Here is a 25,568-nt window from a genome sequence, read left to right as displayed (position 1 = left end):
ACTTTGAATAATAGAGAACAATTGAATTTCCAGCTCCTTAAGAGTATGTATTTTAGAGAAAGCTTTGTGAAACAGTCTGCTGTGGTCCTGAATGAAGACTTTGAGGTTTCACAATTTCAATTGAATTCCATGATTTTGAGGAATGATAAATTAGAATAATAAACATTAAAAAATTTAGAAAAATTATAACTTTGTATAACTATAATGTTGTGTATCTAAGTGAGCATAAAACTTAATGTGTTGAAAGGATAATTTACACAAAGAGTTTAAAAAGAATGATCTGTGTTTTGTGTATACAATGACACTTGAAATTCTTTTTCTTTTGGGTTGGTTTTTTGGTTGGGTTTTTTGTTGTTTATTATATTATTTTTGTTGTTTCATTTTTTCTTTTAAGATCTCATTGATGGTTGAGAAGAAGTTGTGGTGTGTTAAAATGAGCATAGTTCTTTGACTGCTATTTCACTTGCTAAATCCAGAGTTGAGCTTTTCTGGAGGCACTGTCTGGTTTGTAACCTCCTCTTTACTTTCTTGGCTGCTGTTTCAGTTTTTTTTTTATTCCCCTGCCTCATCTTCTCTCCTTATTTTCTACAGTTATGTTTAAAGGAAGATATCAAACTTCAGTGATAGCCTGAATGAGTTTCAGGAGTTTTCTAATATTGCTCAGGGCAATAGTAAGATAACCAATACCTGAAGTTGGGAAAGAAGGCATAACCCCCCTTGACATGCAGTATTGTCTCTATGTTTGAAATGTATACAGTGTGTGATGTTTGGAATGTTACTTCAGTGAATGTACTGTAGGATGAAGGATTGATGTCTTTATGGGCAATTATTGTGGTGGGAGTGCCATGGAGTACAGAGGTACTGAGCTTGGACCATGACCTCTATGTAAGGACATCTTGAAAACTTGATTGAGAAAGGAGTGATAGTGGTCTACAAATCATGGCAGATATAAGTCCAGACTGCCTTGTCTCATTGAAGAACCAGGGAGTGCCCCAAGGAAATCTAGTAGAAATCATATTTCAGATAAAGGCAGATGATTCTTCAAGCATCAGCTCTGGATATAGAAAACTCTAGAAGGATTCTGTGGGTGCTAAGAAATTGAAGACTGCATGTCCCTTTCAGCAAATCCTTGGATTGAGCATATTTGGGAGAATATTAGGCACGAATATAATGTTTATTTGCCCTCTTCTTATTAATCTCTGAGCATCTGCGTTTTGCCCCTGTTGATGATGGAATACTAGGCTAGACTGACCACTGGTCTGACCATTAATAACTTTCCTGATTTTCTTACACATCTTTCTCAGCAAGTTAATGGATGTCAGAGGGAGTCTGATTAGTGGTGGATATTTTTTTACAAAGTTCACTCTTACATCACTTTCATACATCTAGCTGTCATCATCTACAAAGTGGAGGACTTCATATCAGTAATAACTCTAAACCACCTCATTATCAAACTCATGTTGCTTTTCATTAGATAGTTTTTTTATTATTCCTGACAGTTTCATTTTTTATGCAACTTACTTGAAATAATAGTTTTCAAGTTTGAGAATGAGGGAAATTGTGTTGCTTGAAAACCAAATTATGAGTTGAGCTTAATGAAGTGAAGGTTTCAGAGAAAGTGTTATGTATGGGCAGTGGTACATTGTTACTGCCCAAGCTAGAACTAGTCCCTACCACTTCATTCACAACCATTTCTCTCTTTGTCAGTGCTTGGAAATGCCAAGTATGACAAAAATGTTGGAGAGCAACTTCTCTTGCAGTGAATGGGTTCAGTTGTGTTCAGTTATAAAGCAGCAGAATCTGACACGGAGTTGGGAAGACAACAGTCACTGATTTCATAACTGAGATATTTGAAATTTAACATGACCTGAAACATCAACACCTGTAAAATGATTAATCTTAATTAGCATAAAGTTTATTGACTGGAAGAGATAAGTGCAGTTCAGAATCATCAGCAAATTGATGTGTAAATGTTTGGTTTTTTTTTTTTTTTTTGTGTATTAACCCATATCACCTGTTCTAAGATGACCACATGACCATATGTCTTGCAAACCTTGTAATGAGTTTTATGTTCTATACAAGATGCTGTGCATGGTGATTCTGTGTAGAAGGTTACTTTATTCAACAGTTCTATTCTTTATTTCATATTAATGTATTTGGGATAGTAGATAGCAAAGTGGATTGGCGTCTCTTAAAGGAATGCCATTCTAAGTCACAACTTTTTTCTGACAGCAGAAGTGGGATCACTAACATTTTGTGGCTAGGGGTGGGATTTACAGAACAATATTGTATAATGAGTGAGAAGGCAACTTGCAGAAGCTTGTGTAAGATGTATTTACAATCAGTTAAATTTGTTTACTGCTGTTGATTATTTCAATTTCTGTTTTTCAGATGTTGTCAAAGTATTTTTTATAATGGCAACAGGGCTATGTTTTATATTTCATGTGTTTGAATTCTAATCTTAATATAACATTTCAAAGGTGGTGATACATGTGAGTATCTTCTGTCCAGTGGGAGATTTCTTGGAGAAAAAGTATGGCAACCTCACAGTTGTATGATGCATAAGTATAAAAATAGGTAAGGAAACTCATGTCTTCTGTTCATCTGTAAATAAGCATCATTGTTGTTTGACTGCAGCTGTAGTAATTACTGCAAATGTAGTAATAGTGTAATCTATTGTTCATTTTATATCTGAATCTCTAGGCTTTCAAATATGTACATTTATGAGGAAGAAGTCTTTTCCAAGTACTTTATCTGTGTCTACAGTGTTTACCATGGTTGTATTTCTGTATAAATATACAAATAAATATTGGTGATGGAGGTACTGGCACAAGTTATGGAAAGCCACATGAAGCTGCATATGTCACTCTCAGATTGCTGACCTTACATGTCAAGTTGAAAATAAAACTATCCCAAATAAAATTACCTATGACTTTTTTCACTTCCTAGTAAGAGAACCCTTTTTTTTTTAGAGTTATGCTGTATATTACCCTTTGGAAACAACTGTATTTGTAGCACACATAATAGGAAAACCTGCTTAGTTTTTTGCCTAATCACATTAGCAGGAGAGTTCATTTTCAATTCTAAGTAAATTGCAATAAATTGTTTATTAATTCAGCATGTTAAAAAAATTTATCATGCCTTAGAGCTGGATATAATGTTTAGAATTATCTATATAACTCTGTAGATTTTGAGAATACTTCTTTCTAAGGTATGTATTTTCTGTAATGTTGCTGTTTTGTTTTACAGTGAAGCAAAAAATTGCCTCATAGACAAACACGTTGTATTTATAGGAGATTCTAGAATTCGACAGCTGTTCTATTCATTCATAAAACTGATAAATCCTCAAGTCAAAGAAGAGGGAATTAAGGTGAGATAGCTTGTTTTGGTGATTGATTTTTTGTTTCTTTCTTCCCAATTTACCTCATAATTCTTGTCTGAACTTCAAAAAATCAAATGATACTGTTTGCTGGCCTTGACATATGAAAAGAGAAGCACAGAAAGGTCTTTTGAAGAAGAACAAAATTAGACCAAAATAGTTGTTTGGGTACACATGAGATAATTGCGAATCTGAGTAGAGAACTGGAACTCAGGAGAAAGCTTGCAGCAGCCTGGGAATACATTAATGAAGCTGACTTGTCCCATAGCAATTTATGCTTCGTATTTGGTTTCTGGATGAGAAAATGATTGCTCCTTTGTGTGTTTTTAAATAGTAGTAATTCATGCCTTCTAATTTGTCATTTAAAATGTCAGTTAAATTGCTGATCTAATCTGTTCATAAAAATCCTTGGGGCAATGACAGATTTCCAGGTCTAACTTGAAGCTGAAACTAAAAATATCTTCAGGTCTTGCCTTCTTTTTGATCACTGATGAAGAGCTGTCTGAATTTTATAATGTTAAGTATGTAAACTGCAGCCAGGTGGAAGGAGGAAGAAAGGATTTAGGTGTATAATTTGTTGAACAAAATGCTGATTTCTTGTGCTCTGTGATACTTCTTGAGCACGTCTTCATAGATGTATGTACATGTGTGATGGAAAAGATGCCTTTCAACAGTACATCAGATTTGTCAATTATTTAGTAATTCTGTCACTTAGAAGTGCAGGGTGGCAGCTTGTCCAGCATGCAGCATGCAATCACTTCCACCTGTCAAAACAAGATGTTTGATTGATCCAAGAACTCTGGTTTTCTTAGTCAATTGGTTAGGTCACTCTTGCTGCCCAAAAGTAATGGTGGGATGATAGAGTGCTGTAATGGATCTTGAGTTGAGAGTATTTTTTGTCAAGTGTTATTGAAATCAAGATCTCAGTTTGAAGAAGAGAAGTACACTTGTTCTTATGGATCAGTACCAAAATTAATATTGTATTTTATAATTTTAAAGGAGTATTGTGAATGCATATCTGACTCCTTCCTTTCTGATTTACAGTTTTCACTCAGAAAATTTAATAATGCATTATAGATTTTATTTCTGCCTCAGACTATTTTCTTTTATTCTTTAATTAAAACTGTATTGGTTGTTTTGTGTAAAGGAGATGGGCAGATGAAAAGGAAGGCTGGAATAAGGCAGTGCAAGGAAAAAAAGAGGAAAAGTCATAAGTTTTTCTTATGTTGGGAGGCTAAATTTAGGAAAACATTTGATACCTTTGTAACAGAGTGAGCAGAAAGCATTTCAGACTTTGTTGGCTAGATTGCTTCCAGGAAAAATAACTGTTTATTTTAGTAGCTTGTTTTATCAAGAAAGCAACATAAATATTTTGTGTGAATACACTGACAAGTTTATACAAGAAAAATCCTCTCCACTGAAGATAAATATTGGGTGAGAGCAAGTTAGCATAGGTATGTAAATATTTTGTTTTCAGTATGAAAGTTTCTCTTACTTTGTTTTTATTGTTTTGGGGTTTTTTGACAGCATGGAAATATCCCGTTTGAAGATAAATCTGCTTCAATTAAAGTGGTAAGTTTTTATCTAGTGTTAAATTGCAAACCATAATCATGTTATTATTTCATACAATATAATTGAAAATGCCATCAGAGCTGAAAAGTTAAAAGAAGGTTAAGACCATCAACATTCTTTATAAATATTTCACAGATGTTTCACAGTGCATCTTAACATACTATATTGTAAGAGAATTTGGCATGGAGTACTTATATTGTGGCTTAGTTTTGGGCATAAGTTCTGGAACCATGTATGATTTTTGTCAGATCTTCCAATTTGGCTTTTCCAAGCATACCTTTTGCCAGGAAGTTTACTCTTTTCATGCTGTAAAAATACATATCTGGGTCTCCCTGGATTGGTAATTGTAATTGCCACTGAGTTTTCTATGCTATTCCAACAAGTATTCCTTCCACTGTTTTTACATGGAGAAATAAGCACAATGTTTATTACAATGTGGATATTTTTTAAAAGTAAACAAAGTACTTGAGGCTAGTTTTTCTGGGGGGCTTTGTTCTCCTCTGCCCTGGCAATGGAGATGCTGTCGTCAATAGCTTTCTTTGCTTCCCATGACAGCTGTCAGCAGTGCTGGCATTGTGCTAGTCATGTATTTATTTATGCCCTGAAGAAAACTCATTCTCTATTCACCAAAACCAAAGAAGTAGTGTGTTTGCAGAGTTCTCTGAATACGGGTTTTCAATACTTGTTTGTGTACATGGTTAAGGTTTAGGGTACAAAATAACATTTTAGGGTGGTAAGCCTATGGCAATTTAAGCATGTGCTGACCTACTCTGTTGGCCTTCACAGTATGTTCCTGTGTTTGTGCTGTTGCTAGCGCTGGTAAGCTGTGGAGTGGGTTGTTTCAGGAGTCAATTCAGCCAAAAAGTTGCTTTGTAGGATTCCTTTTCAGTCAGGTCTGTTGTGGTTCACCATGTGGTTATCTGAATGCTGGAAAAGATAGGACAGAGCACAAGGCAGGAGGAAAGTGCTGATGCAGCATGATTTGCATTGGGCTAGCCTGGCAGGGTCACATCTTCAAAACTCCTTAACCACAAAGATTTGAGATGGCAGGTCTGGGCTTTTGGGAGATGTCTCATAGTTAATATATTTCCAGTCTGCTGCTTCCTTGTTTTGATGCAGTGTTGCCCTTTGACATTATTGGCATGGTAGCTGAATTTCCATATTCAGACTGGCTGTGACCCAATCATCCAAATGTAGAAAATACTTGACCATCAAAACAGAAAATTACTAGGAACAAGTGGAGAGTTTAATTTTGCCCTTTCTAGTCATCAGGGTAACTCTTCTGACCTTCAGCCACTGTAGAGGACTGCATGATTGTTCACAGGTTCCACAGCCAAATAATGAATTGACAGTGCTCTAGTGAACTACAAAATGTAACAATCCAGAGGAGTGGAAGATGGAAATTTCCTCTCTGCTGATAGTGTTTCAGCATTCTGTTACAAAGTTTCCTCACAATAGTTTCTGCATGTGAAGTCCCTGCGTTTTTCCTTCGATGTGTATTTTTAGACTATTCAGTAGTGCTGTCCTGAGGAGTTACTAAATGCTAGGAAGTCATGGCTTTCCCTGGGAGACATAAAAGCACTAGTCTAGACTGTCCTTCTAGATGAAAGCTGAGCACTGCTCCTGGCATCTAAAAGAATTGTTAGGTTTTGATTTTGTTTGAAAATTATGATTTCATGCTATCAATTATTTTAAGCTTTGAAACAAAGAAAATCTGCTGGTAAGGATGTGGAAAACTGAGCAAAAAGCAAGTTCTAATAAGTTATAGATGTGACCTTATGTGGATTTATTCCTGATTGCAGTAGAAACCCAAGGACATCTCATTTGGCAGACATTAAAAAATACCACTTGGTGAAATTCTGACTCCTGAACTACAAATAAAAATTTGGTTTTTATGAGGGAAAAGTTTTGTGGATTTGTTGGCTTCTTCTCCTCTTTTTTTCTCCTTTGCTTTCTGTTTTCCATGCTGGAGTAAGATATCAGGCTTTTCATGCTAATTATAAAGAAATCACACTCTGAGCCGAATGTTTTTCCTTTAGAATTGAATTGATGGCAATTAGTTTGGTTTTTTGCATTTTTTGGTTTTAGTCTATCTATTGTCTTTTAAGCTTACAGAGTAACTGCCTTTTTTTGACAGGATTTTCTGTGGTATCCAGAAGTTAATGGCTCTATGAGGCAACGTATCAAATCTTGGGCTGAGGTTTGTTTTAAGAGATCTATAATTTGACTTCAGAGTGGTGAAAGGGGGATGTTTACTGATGTATCTGTTTCTGTTTATCTCCTGGTCTTCCAAGGATGGTGTCGCTTAGACCTTAAAAACCCCTAAGAAAACTAGAAAAACCCTACTTCTTAGGAGCAGGTCAATTAATCCTATTAAGAGCTAAAAGAATTTCAGTCTGGTTTGGCATTTTACTTCCTCTGTGGCAGCAATGACTCCACTTTAATGTGACCAAATATTTTGATCCTTATGAGTCCATTTCAACTTGAGATATTCTATGGTTCTATGATTTTGTATATATGTTAATCTGAGCATTTCAGAGTGAAGGGCAAAGGAAATTTGCAAAGTCAAGAATTCTTTGATTTGATTTGTTTTCAATATCTCCCTCAATTAGCATGCTAATTATTTTATGTGTTTCAGTTATGATGCAGGCTGTCATGTTATTCTGTAACTCTGATGACAAGTAATACATTTACAGATTGGCAGCTAATTTTTTCTTGTTTCTTCCTTTGTTGACCTTTCAATAGCCTGGAGTTATTTAGTAGTAGCTCACAGCGATTATTTTGCTATCCTGTTGATCATTCTTGCACAACACTTTCCATCAGGATAGCTGAAGTTATCATTTGGTTTTCTTTTTCTGTGGTTTCTACAAAAATTGAGAGCAGCTGGTTTTCCTTGCTCTGCTGGGATAAAACTGGTTCTGAGGTGGTTAGGACTGTTTGCTTCCTTGTGCTCTTTTGTTTGAGTACACTGGCCCTTGTCCTTGTCTTACACAGAACTGTCACATGCCCCTGAGGTGATAATGGTCAGTGCAGCAGCTCCAACAGATGTTTGACAGTGCTGAGACTGAGATAAAAAGTTCAGTAGTGTGATCTACAGTTTGCTTGACCTTAGGAGAAGATGTTTTAAAGAGAGCTTATGCTGCTCAATTGATCAGGATTATAGGTGCTTATTGATACTTCATGCTTTTGTAGATTCTGTAATTCTGTTATGTATCTTGCATGTATCAGGTGTATGTTCTCTGCAATATGTCTGCAATCTACTCTTTTGTAGCCATTAGCTGGTGGACAAGTGAGTCACAGTTAATGAAGATATGAGTCTTAATATAATTTAAGAATATTTTAAAACTAATTCCTTTTTTTGTTTGTTTCTTAGGGTTCTGTGGCAAAACCTCATATAATTGTAGTAGGAGCTGCCACGGTAAGTTATACATATATAGAGGATTTTAGTGAAGAAGGAAGTTCTTGTAGGATAACTTTTAATGTTTTCAAGCTGGTTACATGAGCAAGTTGTTAAACACAGTTTGGAGTAAAATATTTATTCTCAGTGAATTTGTTGTTACTAAAAGTACTTTTAAAATATCAGGTATGCTTTATTATACCTGTGTGATGTACAGTACTTGGTTTTTGTCAGCAATACTGGTTAATAAGCATTAATTTGCTTTAACCTAGCTAATAAAGTGGATTTAGTTAAAAGCAGATTATTAATTTTAAAAGTTAAAGTATTTGCATACTAACTGAAGTGTATTCTTAATACACCTTTTTCAGTCACAAAATTCGACTTTTGAGCATGGCCCAATCTGGGATGGTCTCTTTCACCACATATATTTCTTTTATATATATGTATATATATATATGTGTGTGTGTGTGTATGTATGTATATATAGGTAAAAATCATAATTTTACATGGATAATTCCACAGTTTAAGAGGTTGGAGTTCAGGAATCTTGTTGCACTGGAAGATTCCACCACTGATATGCATTGCAGCATCACAGAAAACAGGGCTGACAAGTACCAGAAGAGGTGTCCTGACCCATCAGTTTGCCACCAGGCAGGATGTTTCTACCTATGTTGCACTTGGCAAGAGTCAACCAATTCTTTAAAACTTCCAGGGATGGAATTCAGCAGGCCCCCTTAATTAGTCTGTTCTAGTAACAAAGTCAAATCAAACAAACACTTATCTCATTATTTCCACATTTAATGTCCCTTGCTTCCAAATATTTGGGAATTGGAATTTGGAAAGAATTAGCTAATTTATTTTCATAGGAGCTGAAATGTAAAGGGGGGGAAATATGTTGCATTTAAAACAAAATCCTTCAAAAGCACTTTGTTTTAGAGACAGTTGAGGCACTCTACCAATCTGGAAACTTGTGGGCATGCCCATCTAAGGACGAACTCCCTCACTTGTAAGAGGAGGTCATGTGTGTTTGTAGCCCTCCACACATTTCCTGAGGCATCAAAAATTCTCCTTTTCCTTTAGGTGAACCCCTAAGTTCCCTTCCTCTATAGGATCCACATAAATATTTGAGCTTTAGGAATTGTAGTAAGCCTAGAATATAATTTCTCAGTCTGAGACTGTAGCATTTATTACTAGGATGAGTCATTGTACTCCATATAGAAAATGCCATTATATATGGATAATGTTCTGGCATGCAGAAGGTCAGGTTGCAAAGCTGCAGGACTCTTAGCTAAATAATTCCCTTTACTTGTATGTATATATTAGCCCTAGCTTGTTGCCTTTTGTGGACAGCAGGAGATAGAAACTAACAATATGCAGGGCAGGCTCTGCTCTTTTTAACACTAGTATATTTATGCAAAACATTTAATATGATATCTAGAGTTGAGCAAAGATAAACATCCTCTATTTTAAGGGGCTTCCAAAAAAATAAAAGCTTCAAAAATCAAACATATCAGCGACCTCACCATAGCTGACAGTGGTGTGGTATCCTGCCACTAGATTAAACTGGTGCGTGCTCTTGGTGTGTGCTCTTGGACTTTGTTGCATTTTGAAATTTACCTATATCTTTAACTTAGCTCTTGGGTTGGCCATGCTACTTCAGCCTGGACATGTCTGTCTTAAGATGGCAACTGCATAACAGTTTATAAATAGAAGTCCTATAAGCTGGAGGAGCTCCAGCTCATCCAAAAGTCACTTGCTTTCGTATTTTGGGAAAAGGAGCTTCTCTGAGAGTGTTATTACCATGCCCTGCTTCTTAATTCCTCACTTCCTGTTGCATGGAACATGCTCCTTTAACTGTCTGTTAAATACTGTTGGTGTTTCAAATTAAGTATTTAGCTGCTGGGAGAAACTGGTTCTTTTTTTCCGTTGGGAGTTCTCAGAGCAGCTGTATGTTATTTGGCTTCACAAAGTATTAATTTATATTGAATAATATTTTCAGGAAGTGCATTAATCAGTGTACTTGTCTTATGATGAAATTTTTATGTGGCTGTTTAGAGATAAATAGGGTTTGCTACATTTAGGCTAATTGTTATGGTTTTGCTTTTTTTAGTTTTTACTCGGTCAGTAGAGATACAGTAACACTTTAAAAAGAAGCTGCCTCCATTTTTCATACAGTGTGGGAAATAATTGTCAAAAGTTAGGAGGAATTAATGAGTGGCTACAGCATTCTCCCAGGGATTTCTTATAGAAGATTAAACCAGAAATTAAAATGGCTCTTGTTTTTGAGGTTTTTTCCCCTTTGTGGATATCTGCAAAACAGATGGAAATATTGGAACTTGATACCACCATCAAGTTTTGTTTGCATGCATCTCTTGCTGTAGTCAGTCTAGAGGGGAATTGATTGAACTGGCCAAGATTTTTCAATAACAAGAGTGGCTTTGCTACTTCATTGTTGGATAAAGCCAGGAGACTTTGAATTAAAATTAATTTATGAAAAGTCAAATATACACATAAGTTGAATGTTAAATACTCTGTATTTGGATGATGTGATTGAATGTAATTATCTGTCTGGATAGCTGCTTGGTCCAAAAGAATTTTTTTAGCACTTTTGAAAAGAAAACTGAAGAAATCTAGCTGTATTGAAATAATGAAAAATAGCTACAAATGGAGCAAGGGAATCAATTAATTAGGGGTCCTCAGACATACATGTTCTGAATTTATTTCTTTTTTCTCCAGTGGTCTATCAAGATTCACAATGGCAGCAACGAAGCTCTTGCACAATATAAAATCAATATCACTTCAATTGCACCTCTTTTGGAAAAATTAGCAATAAGTAGTGATGTTTACTGGGTCTTACAAGGTAAAGTAATGAACAGTAGGTAACAATTTTTATCCTCACTGTCTGTTAAATCATTATGTTGGAGGCTATGGAAAACATAATCCATACTGCTTACTTGCAGATTGAAAAAGGTGTTGGTTGAGCTTCAGTCTCTCCTTTCTTGCAATCATAACTAAGCTGATACCTAAATAACTCCTGGTAGAGATTTCAAAGCTCTAGCAGGAAAAACCTTTGCCTCATGAACTCTTAATTCTTGGTTAGCTTACTCTCAGACTCAACATGCCAGGTCTGTTCCCCCTGTGCTGTGCTCTGTGCATACCTCCTGGGAGTCCAGAGCGCAGGTGCATGCAACAGCAGTATTCCTGTGTTTTTTGTTCAATTGAATTTTCAGGTTATATTAATAATAGAAGAAGTTGAACAAGTGCATCCTCTGTGTGTGTCTAGAATGAATAGACACTCTTGAGAATAGAGAGAATTTAAGTCCCTAGAATGAAACTTGTTTCCCTACGCTGTGATGAGAAATCATGGCTCACAATGAGTTAGTGACATTTTTATTATGGCACCAAGCTTACATTGTTTTGCTTTTCTTTAATAAAACTAAAATATTTCCCTGAAAGTGAGCAATGAGCTCATAGGTGGAATGTTCTCCTGGTTTCTTTGCCACAGGACACAGCATTTTAGATTGTCATCACCTTAGTTACACACACAGGCAGATTTTGAGCCCTGTTAGCAATATACCCAGCTGTACCCTTACAGTCACATCCAAGTTCCTATCAAAGATGGTTCCAGAGGTAAATCTGAATCAGCAGATCAGTTTCCCATTCCTTTCAAAGCCATGGTTATTTATACCAGAAGCAGTTAGCTGTCAGACTTGTCCCACCATGGTACTGCTAAGGACCTTGTCCATTCACATAATCTCTGAGCTCTTTAGTAGCCCAAGTGGGAGGAAAAGCGATCTGTACAGAGTTGTCTAGACATTGGTTATCCAAATATAGGGGTACCTATAGGTACCAAAAGTAAATCAATCTGCATCTCACAGAGTGTGTCACAGCAGGAGCTTTTCACAGGAGCTTAAAGACCTCTGGCTGACCTTTTGATCTAAAACCCCATATCACTTTCTTTTAAGCTTTACATAATTTCTGAAGCCTGTAGGCAATTAAGTCAACCTTTTTCTCTGTAAAACTGAGATTCTGCCATAAGTTAAACTGGAATCAAGAAGAGCAAGTGGAGTACGTTTATGACTTATGAGAAGTGAGGAGCTGTTTTTTTTTTCCACAGAAGAAAAGAGGGTTTGAGAAAGTTTGGTTTGTTGTTTTTTTCATATGTCTATTCTGCTGTCTGTCTTCTGCCCTTTTTCCTTTGGAGTCTTTTCTTGGGTGATTCCATTGCTGAGAGAAAGCATAAGCAGCTCTGCACTTTAGCATTATCTGCTTTTCCTGGATTCAGAGAAATTAAACAAGCATTCATGTTTGGCCAGAGCTTTCTAACCTACAACTACATATGCATTAATAGGGAATGGTGATAAGAACATTTAGTGATAAACAGCTCTGGTAACTGTAGCAGTCATTTATTCCTTGCTGTACATTTTTTCTGTACAATTAAACAATTGTGACCTGTTAAATGAAAGCAGCCTGTGCAACTTGAGCTAAGGAAACTCGTTGATAAGTCTAAGATTAATGCATTCATTCTTTGTCCTTTGAAATTCAGATCCTGTTTACGAAGATATGCTGAGTGAAAGTCGGAAAATGATCACTAATGAGAAAATAGATGCTTATAATGAAGCAGCTGTTCGTATTCTGAACAGCAGCTCCCGAAATTCCAAAGCTAAAGTTAAAGTGTTCAGTGTATCAAAATTGATAGCACAAGAAACTATCATGAAGTCTGCAGATGGCCTGCATCTCCCTGAATCAAGCAGAGATACAGTAAGTGTTTTTATCACTGGTCAACATTGACAGTATTAATAGTAAAACAAGATCTGAAGTGAATGTTCTGAAACTGCAAACAGTATGGATGTAATGAGGACTGCATTTGTCAGGGAATTTTGTTCAAAAAATTCCAGTGGTTTGGAGTGCAGTCAGTTTTATAGGCATTTTAAAAAATATAATTGCAGAAACATTAGTGCATAACTGTTTTAAAATAGCTGTTAATCCACTAGATCTTTTAGATCCTGAGTGCAAACTTCATGCTTTCATGTATATGAATGAGTTAAGGTGGTAATGACTTGTAAAGCAGTGCTAAGAAGTTAAGTCTTAAATTTCCCCCTATGTGTCCAGAAAATTTGGTTTGGTGAGGAGCATGAAGAAGCTAATAAACACACAGTATGGATCTCCCTGGTTGCATGGAGTGCCTCTGGCTTTATTTCTTCTCTTTTACTAATCAATATGTATATGCATGCAGTGAGCCCCTCTGAGCTTTTCTGCCTGCCCTTTTTGTGAAGGAACTTTCCCATTATGTCACTTTTAGTTCCATTCCTTCGCAGGTTTAAGTTGCTTTAAAGTCCTGGGTGAACTAAATGTCATCTTACCACATGTTTCAGTCTCACTGTCATGTTTTAGAGACTTGCATTATTGTGCCTCTTTAGAACCCAAGCTTGTGAGCTGTTTTTCATTTACAGAAATAATGAGAGAACCCTCCTGTTCTAAGATTAGCCATTTTTGCTTACCTCTAGAAGTTCAAGTATTTTTTGTTTGGAAGAAGTGTTTTGACTGGACTGTTAGATGCAACTGGCTATATGGTGGGACTGGAGGATTTTATTTTTGTAATGATAAGGGAGAATTGCATGTCTGATGTCAGCGCATGATGCAAAAAAAAATTTCTTTTGATGGAAATGTTAACTTTCTTATTAGAAATTAATTACCAAAACTGCTTATTTTTTTTACAGAATGCAATGATTCTTATGAATGTCTACTGCAATAAAATAATGAAGCCCATTGATGGCTCCTGCTGCCAGCCTCAGCCTCCTCTCACTCTGATACAGAAGATAGCATTCTGTTTCTTTACTTTGTCCATTTTTGGATATTTAATTATCAGCTTAATTCATCGGAATAATTATCGGAAGAACAAATCATGCACTGATTTGGAAAGTGGAGAGGAGAAGAAACCTGCCATCAGCACACCTAACGTTTCTACTTTAGAGATGCTCTTACACTGCTTTTGCAAACTTGGTCTAATCATGACCTATTTTTATCTGTGTGACAGAGCAAACCTTTTCATGAAGGAAAATAAATTTTACACACATTCATCTTTCTTCATACCAATCGTCTATATCTTGGTTTTGGGGGTATTTTATACTGAAAATACCAAAGAGGTAATGATCACCTTGACATCCCACTTAAAATGTTGTTTCCCACTTTGTGTGTAAAATAGCCCATTTCTGAGTATTCAAGGTTAGTGTTTCAAAGTCAGTGTAACTCACCTGCAAAAAATGCTGTCTCAAGCAGTATAATGTCTGCATAGAATTAGATGCAAAGGCTTTTTGAAGCCATATGGATGTCACCACTTCAGTCATTCTCACTCTTCCAAACTGGAATCAGAGCTCAGCTAAAAGAGAATTTAAATCATGTTAAATCTGTGCCCACTAGACAAGACTTTTGCAGTTGAGAGAGACCCATTTACCCGTAAAGTGGTTTATTGTTTGAACTTTTTCTCCTCATTTTGTAGATGTTCCTTGTTCTGTTTGGAATAGCAACACTCTTGTTTTGTTTTGCATTAGACTAAAGTGTTAAATAGAGAACAGACTGATGAATGGAAGGGCTGGATGCAACTTGTTATTTTGATTTACCATATCTCTGGAGCAAGCACTGTAAGTGATTTGAATTTCTTTTGCTTTTAGGGGGAATGCAATTTGGGTATGTTATTTCAAAAGAAAGATAGTGTAAATGGACATTAGAACTGAATAGAATGAGTCAATAATGCTATTGTTTCTGTTGTTTTAAACATGGTATTAGCAGAGTTAGTTTTTCTCTCTAAGTGTAGATTTGACTGATAAAAACATTATATATGTTACTTGACCAGTAAAAAAAATGTGTCCTCTGTGTAGAATATTGCATTAATTTATTTTTAATTGCTAGCAACTTGAAACTGTTGAAGGTGAACTTTCAAAGAGCCCTTCTTAAGTCTCTCATAACTAGTAATAGAATATGGCAAGTGTAGAGCAATAAATAGAAAAAATTGATTTTAACATCAGACATTAGGACACCGAAAGAACTTAGTAAGAAACAGGGCAATGTACCACAGTGTTTCTTTTCTTAGTTAAATCTGATTTAGTGCAATGCAGAAATAGCATAAAAGAGATTGGGCAAAAGGAAAGCCAAAAATATTTACCTGGACATTTATAAAAGGTACTTTATTTTTCTCAACAGTTTTTGCCTGTGTACATGCACATTCGAGTTCTCGTTGCTGCGTATCTGTTTCAAACAGGTTATGGGCACTTCTCATATTTTTGGATAAAAGGGGACTTTGGTGTATACAGAGTGTGTCAGGTAAGAATATCTGCCTACTATTTTTATAAATAAATTTTTCAGATAGCAAAATATCTATAATATATCTGTACTCTCTAAATAATGTGATATCAGATCACTTAACCAAGGTTTAAACTATAAAAATGGCTGTTGTGTCTATGTAATCTGAGCTGTTTAATTGGTAGTGTTTATCTAATACAAACTTAAACCATATAAATGATACTTAAAATGTAAAAAATGGAATTATGTACACTCTAAAATTACAAGACAAGTATTTTCTAGTAAATAGCAATGGAGATTCCATTGCAGGAGCAATTTACAGTATATAGCAATATGTAAGTAATGAGCCAGGTGGGCTTCCAAAGACAGTGTATTGGAGCCTACATTTATTAATAAAGAAAAATATTTTTCACACCATAACAACACTGGACGACATAGTTTTGTGGCTTTCCTCCTAGGTTTTGCAGCGTGTGGCTTTCCTCCTAGGTTTTGCAGCATATGCTGTAGTACTTGAATTTTTTTTCTAATGCATATCTTTTATTGCTATTAGGTCTTACATTGTCCTGTAACACTGGTCATTGTGCTTATTAAATGTACATTTACAGCCTGGTGATGCCATTACCCTGGCTTTAAATTAGCTACCCTAGATAGCTTTTTGGGGGGAGGGGTGAAAGAGACATTAACAGCATCCAGCAACTAGAGCACTTGCTCCCCAGCCTGGGAAATAGTCAGATAGGGTTAACCTTATTTTCATCACAATCTCTACCCAAGCAGGTCAGGGTAGGACAGGTCCAGAACCGCATAATCAGCCTGCAGTCCTGCATTGCCCTGCTGATGTTCCCTGTGCTACTTTATCCGTGTTTCAATGTAAAGTACATAGATATTTTTGTACAGTGCTAAAGGAACATGTCCTTATCTTTCTCAGCTTTGCCTCCCAGTTTACATATCCTCTGTCTTCTCTCCTCTGACACCCCTCAGGTTTTATTTCGTCTCAATTTCTTGGTTGTGGTACTATGCATAGTGATGGACCGACCTTACCAATTCTACTATTTTGTGCCATTAGTCACTGTCTGGTTTATGATCATTTATGCCACCTTAGCTGTATGGCCTCAGATTGTCCAGAAGAAAGCAAATGGTAGGATTTCTTTTTTTCTTTCTGCTATAAAACATGTATGTTATTACAATGATAATCATACAGAAATGACATTGTTAGTAGATCTCAGTCTCTTTGTTAGTCAAAATATGCTAAACAGCTGCTCACAGAAATACAGTTTGTCATAGGTGAACTAGGTCAGTTGAAAAATATAACAGCTGATGACTAAACTCTGCCTCTGGTTACAGTCAGATTAGAATACTTTTTAATAGGTTTTGATCATCAGGAATGTGTTTTACAAGAATTGTGATTTTACTGGATGGAAATGAAAACCATAGGTTGCACTGTCTGTGCTCACTGGGGCTGGGGCAGTGTCTGTTGGGCACTCAGGGTGCAATGTGAACAGGGAGTGTTTATACTATCTCGTTCTGTGCTGCCAAGGTGTCTGTCCAGCTTGAGCACCAATTCTGCCTTAGCTGGCCAAATAAGAACATGGGGCTTGCTTTCCTAGTATCTTAGATTAAATGAGCTATCAGAAGTATGTCTTGTGGTACAAATATTTTAAATAAAAATGGAAGTGAAATCCCAATTTATGTGTTGTAATTCATTAAAAAGCTGTAAAGCATGTGGTAAATGCTTATTATTTAATTTGCCTAAATTAGAACTAAAACCTTAAGAGCCTTAAATCCTCATTCCCTTTTGATGGAGGAGTATCCCCATTTTATAGCCTGAAGATATGACCATGAAATATACCAAATACATACGAGGAATAGATGCTGCAAAAATACACTTGAGTAGTTTTACAAGCTATCTCAAAGGCAAATATCTTCCTTTTTTTGTTTTTTTTTTTCTACAATGGCACTTCTCTTCCAGAAACAGAGAAATTACTCTCGTGTACTTTGGAGCAATAGTGTACTGTGAAACCAGAAAATCTTTCAATGATAGCTTTCAGTTGTTTGTGATCCTCTTTACAGCTGCCAATATGTATGGTTGGAGGGGGAGATGATCTCTGTTGCAATGCTGAGGTTTGGGTAGAGCTTAGTTGACAGCTTTGAGGAGTAGATTCTCAGGCTTGTTTCAACAAGATGCTTATCCTTAATGACCTGCAGTTGAACTTTGGAGTAAAACTGATATCTCAAAGTTTAATAATATTTACTCATTTCACATGACCAAAGGAAGGCATTTTTATGTATATATTTATTTATACTCACCTGGAATAAGGACTGCCTGTGCGGAGTGTTTGGGAAAGCAGAGGTTTTAAAACAGTGTTTCTGTTTGAACACCTAAATTATCTTCTTTATGTATTTTGTCCCAGTCTAAGAAATGAGGCTTAGTTTAGGCTTAAAACTTCATAGATTTTAGGCTGCTGTGAATGTTTATTTTAATGGCTTAAAGTAAAATTTAAATGTAGATAGTGATAAAATATTGCTGGCAATATTTGAACATTTATTTATGAATGGATCTATTACAAAGCATAGCTACACTAAATAATTGGCAGTTATTACTTAATGTGTCCTGGGGTTTGCTGTTGAAAAATTAATGGCAGTATAATGATTAATTTATTTCTTCCTCAGGGAGCTGCATGTGGCACTTTGGTTTACTGCTGAAACTGATTTGCTTACTGACATGTATATATTTTCTGTCATATTCTCAGGTTTGTAAATCTTGGCTATATTTATCCTTAATGACCTAGGAGTATATTATTACCTGTCTCTACTTTTTGATGTGCTCATAACTTGTGTATTTGCTCCAGTATCATAAATGCAGAAGAAAAAAAATGAACCTTTTGATTTCTTCTCATATTTGAATTGGTTTGGGTGCTGGAAAAACCCACAACTGTCTGTCTTACTCATTGGTTTGTTATGTTTGACATATTCTCAATGTACTACTGTGAATGCAGTAGATACAAGGGCCTGTGCTTTGGGTTTGGGGTGGGGTTTTTTCATGTGCTTAGAGTTACTGGGTTTTGCCAGCATGTGGGGATGCATATGGTGATATGGTGATAACAAAGTTCTGTGTCCCTTAGAGACCTAGTGTTGGCTTTGATATCACATCAAAAGATTGGTTCTCAGGCTAAATTAGCAACTCCCTGCACGCTGTAAGTACAGCTGACAGAAGTCAGGGTAGAGTTTGTCTCTCCAGGATCTTACAGGAGGGTTGTGTGGTTTTAATCCCTCACTGGTTTTCAGCCTGTTGAACTGTAGTCTTGGAGTGCATATTCCTTATCACAACCTTAGTGAATCTACTAGTTCATCTTAGTGTACCTATTAGTGGATCTCTCCCTGTGAGGAGCAGTACAAAATGGAAGGTGTGCAAATACCTCAAGGGGAGGCAAAACTCAAACTCTCTCTCCTGTGAAGTTTTTTTCTTTCCTTTTCCTTTATCTTTTCCTTTTCCTTTTCCTAGCTTTTACTAAGGAATCCTGGTTTTTTTTTCTAGTGCCATGTAGCTTGTGAAATAAGGGTAGAATAATATTAAACATGTTATTGGTTTAAATTTAGTAAATACAGTTGACGTCAGTGTTAATGCTTTTTCCATGTTTGTCTTTTACAGGGTGCATTTGAGAAGATATTTTCATTTTGGCCATTGTCCAAGTGTTTTGAACTGAATGGGAATGTCTATGAATGGTGGTTTAGGTGGAAGCTGGATCGCTACGTATGTAACATTTGCATAAATTTTTATTTGTCTTTTAAATTTATGTTTTAATTTGTGGGAAGAGGGTTGTTTTCCTGCCCTCTGGAGAAAACAGGAGTTTGCCCCAGTGTTTAATAAAAGACAAAGCTGCACCCTCTTTAGTATTGCAAATGTCTATCTAAGCCTTGCTTAAAAGATGGAGGTTCATTTATTTGCTTCTGGATTTAAAAAAAAATAAGTATCAAGTATCCTAGATCTGTCTTTTCTCAAAAATTTTACTGTGAAAATTTAACATCTGTAGCACTTCAGGCTGTTGAAAGACAAGGAAAATTACTGCTTTCTTAATAATACTTTTTGGAAGTTGTATCAATTAAGGATATATTTCTTTTAAGGTAACATGGAACATTAAAATCAGCATCTTGGTGCCCAAACCAGACTACTCTTGTACCTGTTTTTAAATTATTTTTCATTGGGAAAGTGCTTTCCTTCCTTCAGTTATTGACTCTGCAATGTGGGGGAATAGAACAGGGAGACATTGGTCTTTTTTCCTTTTCTTCTTGGCAAAGGTGAGTGGAGTTTCTAAGATGGAAGCCTTTAAGTGCTGGACTTACCCTTAATGGGATCAGTGCCACATGTGTCCCCCTGGGGCAGTCTGGGTGGCAGAGCACTGTCACACCCGCGGCTGCCTGGCAGCAGCACACCCTGCCTGGCAGCCCGTGCTCCCTGCTGGCTCCTGTGAGCACTGTGGGCTGGGTGGTGCTGCTGAAGAGCAGAACTCAAAATAAGTACAGAGGACAAGCACTGTGTGGGCCTGAAACGGCCTCATGTTGCCAGCTGATAAGAACTTGGCATAAGATTGTAAAACACTCAGTTGAAGAATTGTGGTTGTGAGAGGGGGAAGCACTTGTCCTGCTTCTTGGATGTTTTCACCTGCCAGTTTGGGAGAAAGCCAAAGATTTGTGGTTTTTCCCCAGAAAAAGCCTTTTCAGTAGTGACGTAGATTGCAGAGGGGATAGTAGATACCTGAAATCTTCTTGAAATTCAATTGTCTTGTCTTTAATGCTCTCTGAAGCATTAGTAGAGGTTCTTTATTTGTAGGTTTTGTGTTGAGTTAAAAATTCAGTTTATGACTATCTTGTGTCATAAAACCAGAAAGTCTGGTTTTGTTTGCTTGAGTAAATCTGGGAAAAGGACCGTTTGTATCATAGCTTTAAAAGTAGTTTATCTGGTAGCATTTCTAGTAAGAGTTTATACCTGAAGTACTAGTAAAAGCCATGAAATATAAATTGCATTCTGTTTGTCTTTTACAGGTGGTTTTTCATGGGATGCTGTTTGCTTTTATTTATCTGGCATTGCAGAAACATCAGATGATATCAGAAGGAAAAGGAGATCCTCTTTTCTCCAACAGAGTTTCAAATGTTTTATTATTTATTTCAATAGTGTCCTTTTTCGTAAGTATCTACTATAACCAAGTATAATCAGGTTTGTAAATATATGAAAAATAACTTTTCTGAAGTTGTTGTTTAATCAGTATTATCTAACAAACCTTGAAAAATCAAATCTTTATCTGGAGATATTTTAGCTGGGTTTTTCAGTTCAGCCCTACCTATCTACTCACTTAAAATATTTTCTGTTCAGTCAGATGTAGATGAAAACATCATTACTCTTTCAGTTTATGTCAAAGCATAAAAGAAAATTGGATGATAAAAATAACATGGTAGATAACATAGCTCTTATCTCTACACTTGATTGCTTGTCTGTTTTTGATAAAAAAAGTTTTACTAAGAATTACTCATCAGATAAGTATTCATTAGTTGCAAAGAAGAATTTGAGAGAAACACAAAGGTTAAATCATGTAGGTTTTTTTCTGTTAGTGTCCCACATTTTAGTGAACCTACTAATGATAAAACAATTCAAAATATCATACTCATGTTTCATTTTTATATGTCCATATAATTGCTACACAGACAAAATTTTTAATATCTTTTAGACCTACTCTATTTGGGCTAGTAGCTGTAAAAACAAGACAGAGTGCAATGAGCTACATCCTTCTGTTTCTGTGGTGCAGGTAATTATTAGTCCTTTTTGAGTACTGTGATAGAATCTAGTCTCTTCTTATTTGAGCTTTTTTAAAAATTGTTTGAAAATACATTTGTGCTTTTGCATGGAATGTCAGATATTGAGCTTCATTCCCATGTCTGAAAGTGAAAAAGAGTTTAACAACATTAGTCAGTTTTTCATTGCCTTTAAGCCCTGAAATTGCACACTGTGATTTTGGTTTTGATTTATCTGGATGCCCTTAGTGTAGGTTTCATATGCACCATTTAAGTCCAAACCCAACTTTTGACCATTTGCATAGCAGTGGAAAAGAAGAAAGCTGTGGAAGAGAAGAAAGGTGTAGAAAAGCAGGAGTGTTTGGGAGGTATTAGTGTACGAAGCAACCTATGGAACCCTGTAGTCACTTCCAGACAGAGAAGATGTGGGCCACAGAGCCATTCATGTGGTTTTCTTCAATTTAGATGTTCCTCTTGCTGTGTGCCCTGTCCCACTATACCCCAACTGTCTCATTCTATGCCCTGTTTCTTTTCTCATTATTTTGTCCTGTTCTCTTGAGGGGCAGCAAGAGGGATAATATTAATTTTTAATATTATTTTGTCCATCTTGACACCCTCTCTTTAAAAATTGAGGGTTAACTCAAATTTGTGGCCACCTTTATTTTAGGCTGGCATGGTGTTAGATGTTTTGTGACCATGCCTAGGAGGCATGTAGTAACACCTGTCAGTATCAAGGCCATGATTCTACTGGAGATGTTAATGTGACCTGCTATGCTGTAAGCATTTGTGTACAATATTTTTAGTTTCAATACCTACTTTGTTAAGTAAAAACTGCATGGATTTTTGTTTGGTTTATATTTGTATTGGCTTTTAAAGAAATTTTAATGCATGATGCACTTAGTGCAGTGAAATTGGATACACTTTTTATGTGTGTTTGGCTTGTCATCCACAGTCACTTTCTTTGTTTTACCTTTTTTTTTTTTTTTAAACCAAAGATTTTAGCTTTCATCCTCATCAGGAACATTCCCGGATATGTCCGATCTGTGTATAGCTCATTCTTTGCCTGGTTCGGCAAAATTTCTTTAGAGGTAAGTAGAATGACCAGAAGTACAGTGAATTAAAACTTAGAAATGTTAGGTGGTGTTAGGTGGGTATTGTCTAGATTGGACTATAACATAGAGAAAACATTTATTGGCCTACTGAATACCATGCTGTCATGTTTGACCTCTTTTAGCATTATAGCTTTTGTTGCACTTAAGAATCATGGCTGAAATAGCAGTCTCACAGTAGCAAGCTTAATTCTTGTGCTGTTTTAGGGGATGGGGTGATTAAAGCGGTGGGAGTGGAGATTAAATGCTAGAATATGCTGTGAGGTTTATTCAGCTGGAAGATAAAAATTTAGGCCAGTTGAAGAATTTGCATGGATTTTACTTACTAGTGTATGAACACTTCTAAATGTGTTTGCCCTAGAAAGCTTTTTGTGACTAATAAAGAAATGTACCGTTACAAATAAACCCCTTCTTAATGCAAGTGTTACCTTGTTCCATTGAGTGTATATTTTCCAACAGTAGGAATTATCTTCCTTCCCATTTTATTTGCTCTTTAGTGATATTAACTGTGACATTTTATTGTATTACTAAAATATATTTCTTGGAGAAGCTCATTGCAATACCGTGTATACAGGGTACATGATTTTGTGGGTTTTTTAAAGGATCACATTTCACTTTTCCACTTCCTGGTGGGTTTTAGGTGCTGATCAGCTCCACGGAGCTGTGCATTCATCAGCAGGTGAAGCATTCTCTGTTATTTGCAAGCATGTCAGTTCAGAGCCTCAGCAGAGAGACAGTAACTGGGGGAGGCAGATTCTTCCCTGCTCTGATGGGATGTATCCAATGCTCCTCTGGGCTGTATTTGGTTAATGGCCAAGCAAACCCTGTGTGATTTAACAAGCTCATGGTTTTGTTCACTAGCAAAGTCATGTGGAAAACAGCTTTCAACTTAAGTAGTAGTGTATCAGTTGATGCAATAGTAATAATTCTATGGGTTTTGCTAAGTAAAAATATTTACATATATAAGTACTGTTAAACACTATTTTTTTTCTTTTAGCTCTTCATTTGCCAATACCATATTTGGCTGGCAGCAGACACAAAGGGCATCTTGGTGCTTATTCCTGGATATCCAATGTTTAATGTTCTTGTCAGCACTTTCATATTTGTGTGCGTGGCACATGAGATTTCTCAGATCACTAATGATCTAGCACAGATTGTGGTTCCTAAAGATAACTCAACTCTGCTGAAAAGGTTGCTATGCATAGCTGGATTTTTTTCTGGACTACACTTCTTCTCAGCAATGCAAGATCAGTCAAGGCATTAACTTGGAAACTTTCTTCGGGTTTACTTTGTGTCTGCCTGAACAAAACTTCTCAACTGGAGGTACAAGAAGACATTTAAATTAAACGTGTGGAAAATGTATATAGTGGAAATGTACATATTTTGTGTGGAAATAGCCTTCTCAAATAATCTGAGAAACAAGAGTGCACTGTACAGAATTGCATGTGAAAATGAGTCTTTTCTACTGGATGTTTGTTTCTGTTTACATATCTGTTGAAACGAGGCAGGAGGCAGTGCAGTGGTTGAGCAGTATCATGGGCACGTCGTGGGGCTCAGCTGGCGCTGGGCGAGCCCAGGGCCGGGGGCTGCTGTGCTGGCGCTGCTGTTCCAGCGCCCGCCACGCGGAACAGCCGCTGCCTCCTGGGCAAGGAGCGCGCCCCGCGCGGCCGGGAGCCGCTGGAGCCGCGCTGGAACCGCCGCCGAGGCAGCCCGACCACGGCAATGCTTGAGCAAAGTGGTGATTTGCTGGTTAGAAATTAGTGTTGGGGTGGAAATAGTAATACATGTTATATGAAACCCTTGGTATGTGGAAGTAAAAAGTAATCATCAATTCAGTGGTTGAAGATTATATACAAGTTTACATAATACTTTATGAGGGTTTTTTTAGAAATTTAAGATGTGTTCAGCAAATACGGTGAATTCAGAGACAAAATTTTTTTATAAAGAGAATTTGGGAGTTCTTCCTAGAATTCTTTGCTTTTTCATAAATTTTTCACTAATTCATTTAACTGTGTGTAGTTCTGTGTACAATCCCAGTGAACAAACAAATGAAAATTCAAAGACTCAGTTCAAGATAGGAAATTTGTGGAAGACCCTCCAACATTTTCAGTCAGATGAAATCCCATCATATCCACTCCATGAGATCTTAGGGGAACAGTGATCTTTGACCCTCTCCCAGTAGGTGACCTTGAATTAGGTCTCGCTAGGGAACTAATGCCATATTCTATGCTGTAATATCATTTTCATTTAAGAGGATGCAAGTCCATCTGTTGGTGTCATGAGGAGGAGGGATTGAGTGGTCGACTTTGTTGCATGAAGATGGTTGAGTCTCAGAATTACAAGTGAAATGAGATTGGAGCTGTCTGGAGAAAACTTTTTTCCCATCCTTTTCAGGAGTGCCCAATCTTTCTTACTAATTTTTTCCTTTAGCGAAAACCTTAAAATTGAAAGAAACAGTCCTTCAGTGTGGCAGTGGCAAGCTGTTGTTTACATTCTACTAATCAGTGAAGTTATGGACATTTCTTGGTTGGTTGTGGGTTTTGTTCAAGTAATAGTTTGACTTCTGGTTGCTTTTTCATTTTACTCTTCTTCTGATTATTTGTTAGCAGTCAAAAACATGAGAGCAATATTATTTTCCAAGCATATGTGCAATTATGTATGATAACTAACAACATGAATCCTAATTTGTACCGTATATACTGTCACATGCATGTTTTTGTTCTTATCCCAGGTAAAACATTGAATTCAATCTTGCAGCCATGAATGAATGCAAAACAAATTTATGAAAATAATTACTTCAATTTTTATTTTTTTGTGTGTGGTGTAGAACAGTTTCTTTTAAAGAATGAGCAGTCATTCATCACAAAAACCAAAAAAGAAATCATTCGCTTCCCCCAAATTCAGCAGTTTTACTAAGTCTGCCAGCTGTTTTCAAGATACTGAAAAGATACTCAGCTGTGTGCATATTTACTTCCAGTGCTTGGGAATTTACCTTCATTGATCAATACATTTGAGTGACTGAAGGAAGGAA

At 36.4% G+C, this 25,568-nt stretch overlaps 1 protein-coding gene across 1 annotated transcript in view; it reads left to right on the top strand.

Moving 5' to 3' along the window:
* Window positions 1–2,277: 2,277 nt before the first annotated feature.
* CASD1 (CAS1 domain containing 1) overlaps window positions 2,278–25,568 on the top strand; it is a 23,591-nt gene continuing 300 nt past the window's right edge. The window contains exons 1-17 of the mRNA XM_005418573.3: window positions 2,278–2,577; window positions 3,250–3,370; window positions 4,907–4,951; window positions 7,089–7,151; window positions 8,325–8,369; window positions 11,085–11,208; window positions 12,895–13,109; window positions 14,069–14,494; window positions 14,900–14,989; window positions 15,549–15,668; window positions 16,626–16,782; window positions 18,315–18,394; window positions 19,294–19,395; window positions 20,685–20,825; window positions 21,365–21,442; window positions 22,424–22,516; window positions 23,535–25,568. The exon at window positions 23,535–25,568 is cut by the window's right edge and continues 300 nt beyond it. Of these exons, the coding sequence (XP_005418630.1) occupies window positions 2,555–2,577; window positions 3,250–3,370; window positions 4,907–4,951; window positions 7,089–7,151; window positions 8,325–8,369; window positions 11,085–11,208; window positions 12,895–13,109; window positions 14,069–14,494; window positions 14,900–14,989; window positions 15,549–15,668; window positions 16,626–16,782; window positions 18,315–18,394; window positions 19,294–19,395; window positions 20,685–20,825; window positions 21,365–21,442; window positions 22,424–22,516; window positions 23,535–23,801 (2,190 nt within the window). The 5' untranslated portion in view covers window positions 2,278–2,554 and the 3' untranslated portion in view covers window positions 23,802–25,568. The remainder of the gene's footprint in view (window positions 2,578–3,249; window positions 3,371–4,906; window positions 4,952–7,088; window positions 7,152–8,324; window positions 8,370–11,084; window positions 11,209–12,894; window positions 13,110–14,068; window positions 14,495–14,899; window positions 14,990–15,548; window positions 15,669–16,625; window positions 16,783–18,314; window positions 18,395–19,293; window positions 19,396–20,684; window positions 20,826–21,364; window positions 21,443–22,423; window positions 22,517–23,534) is intronic.

The sequence above is a fragment of the Geospiza fortis genome, unplaced genomic scaffold, assembly GCF_000277835.1.
Source record: "Geospiza fortis unplaced genomic scaffold, GeoFor_1.0 scaffold138, whole genome shotgun sequence".
NCBI lineage: Eukaryota > Metazoa > Chordata > Aves > Passeriformes > Thraupidae > Geospiza > Geospiza fortis.
This window is presented reverse-complemented; position numbering and strand designations above follow the sequence as displayed.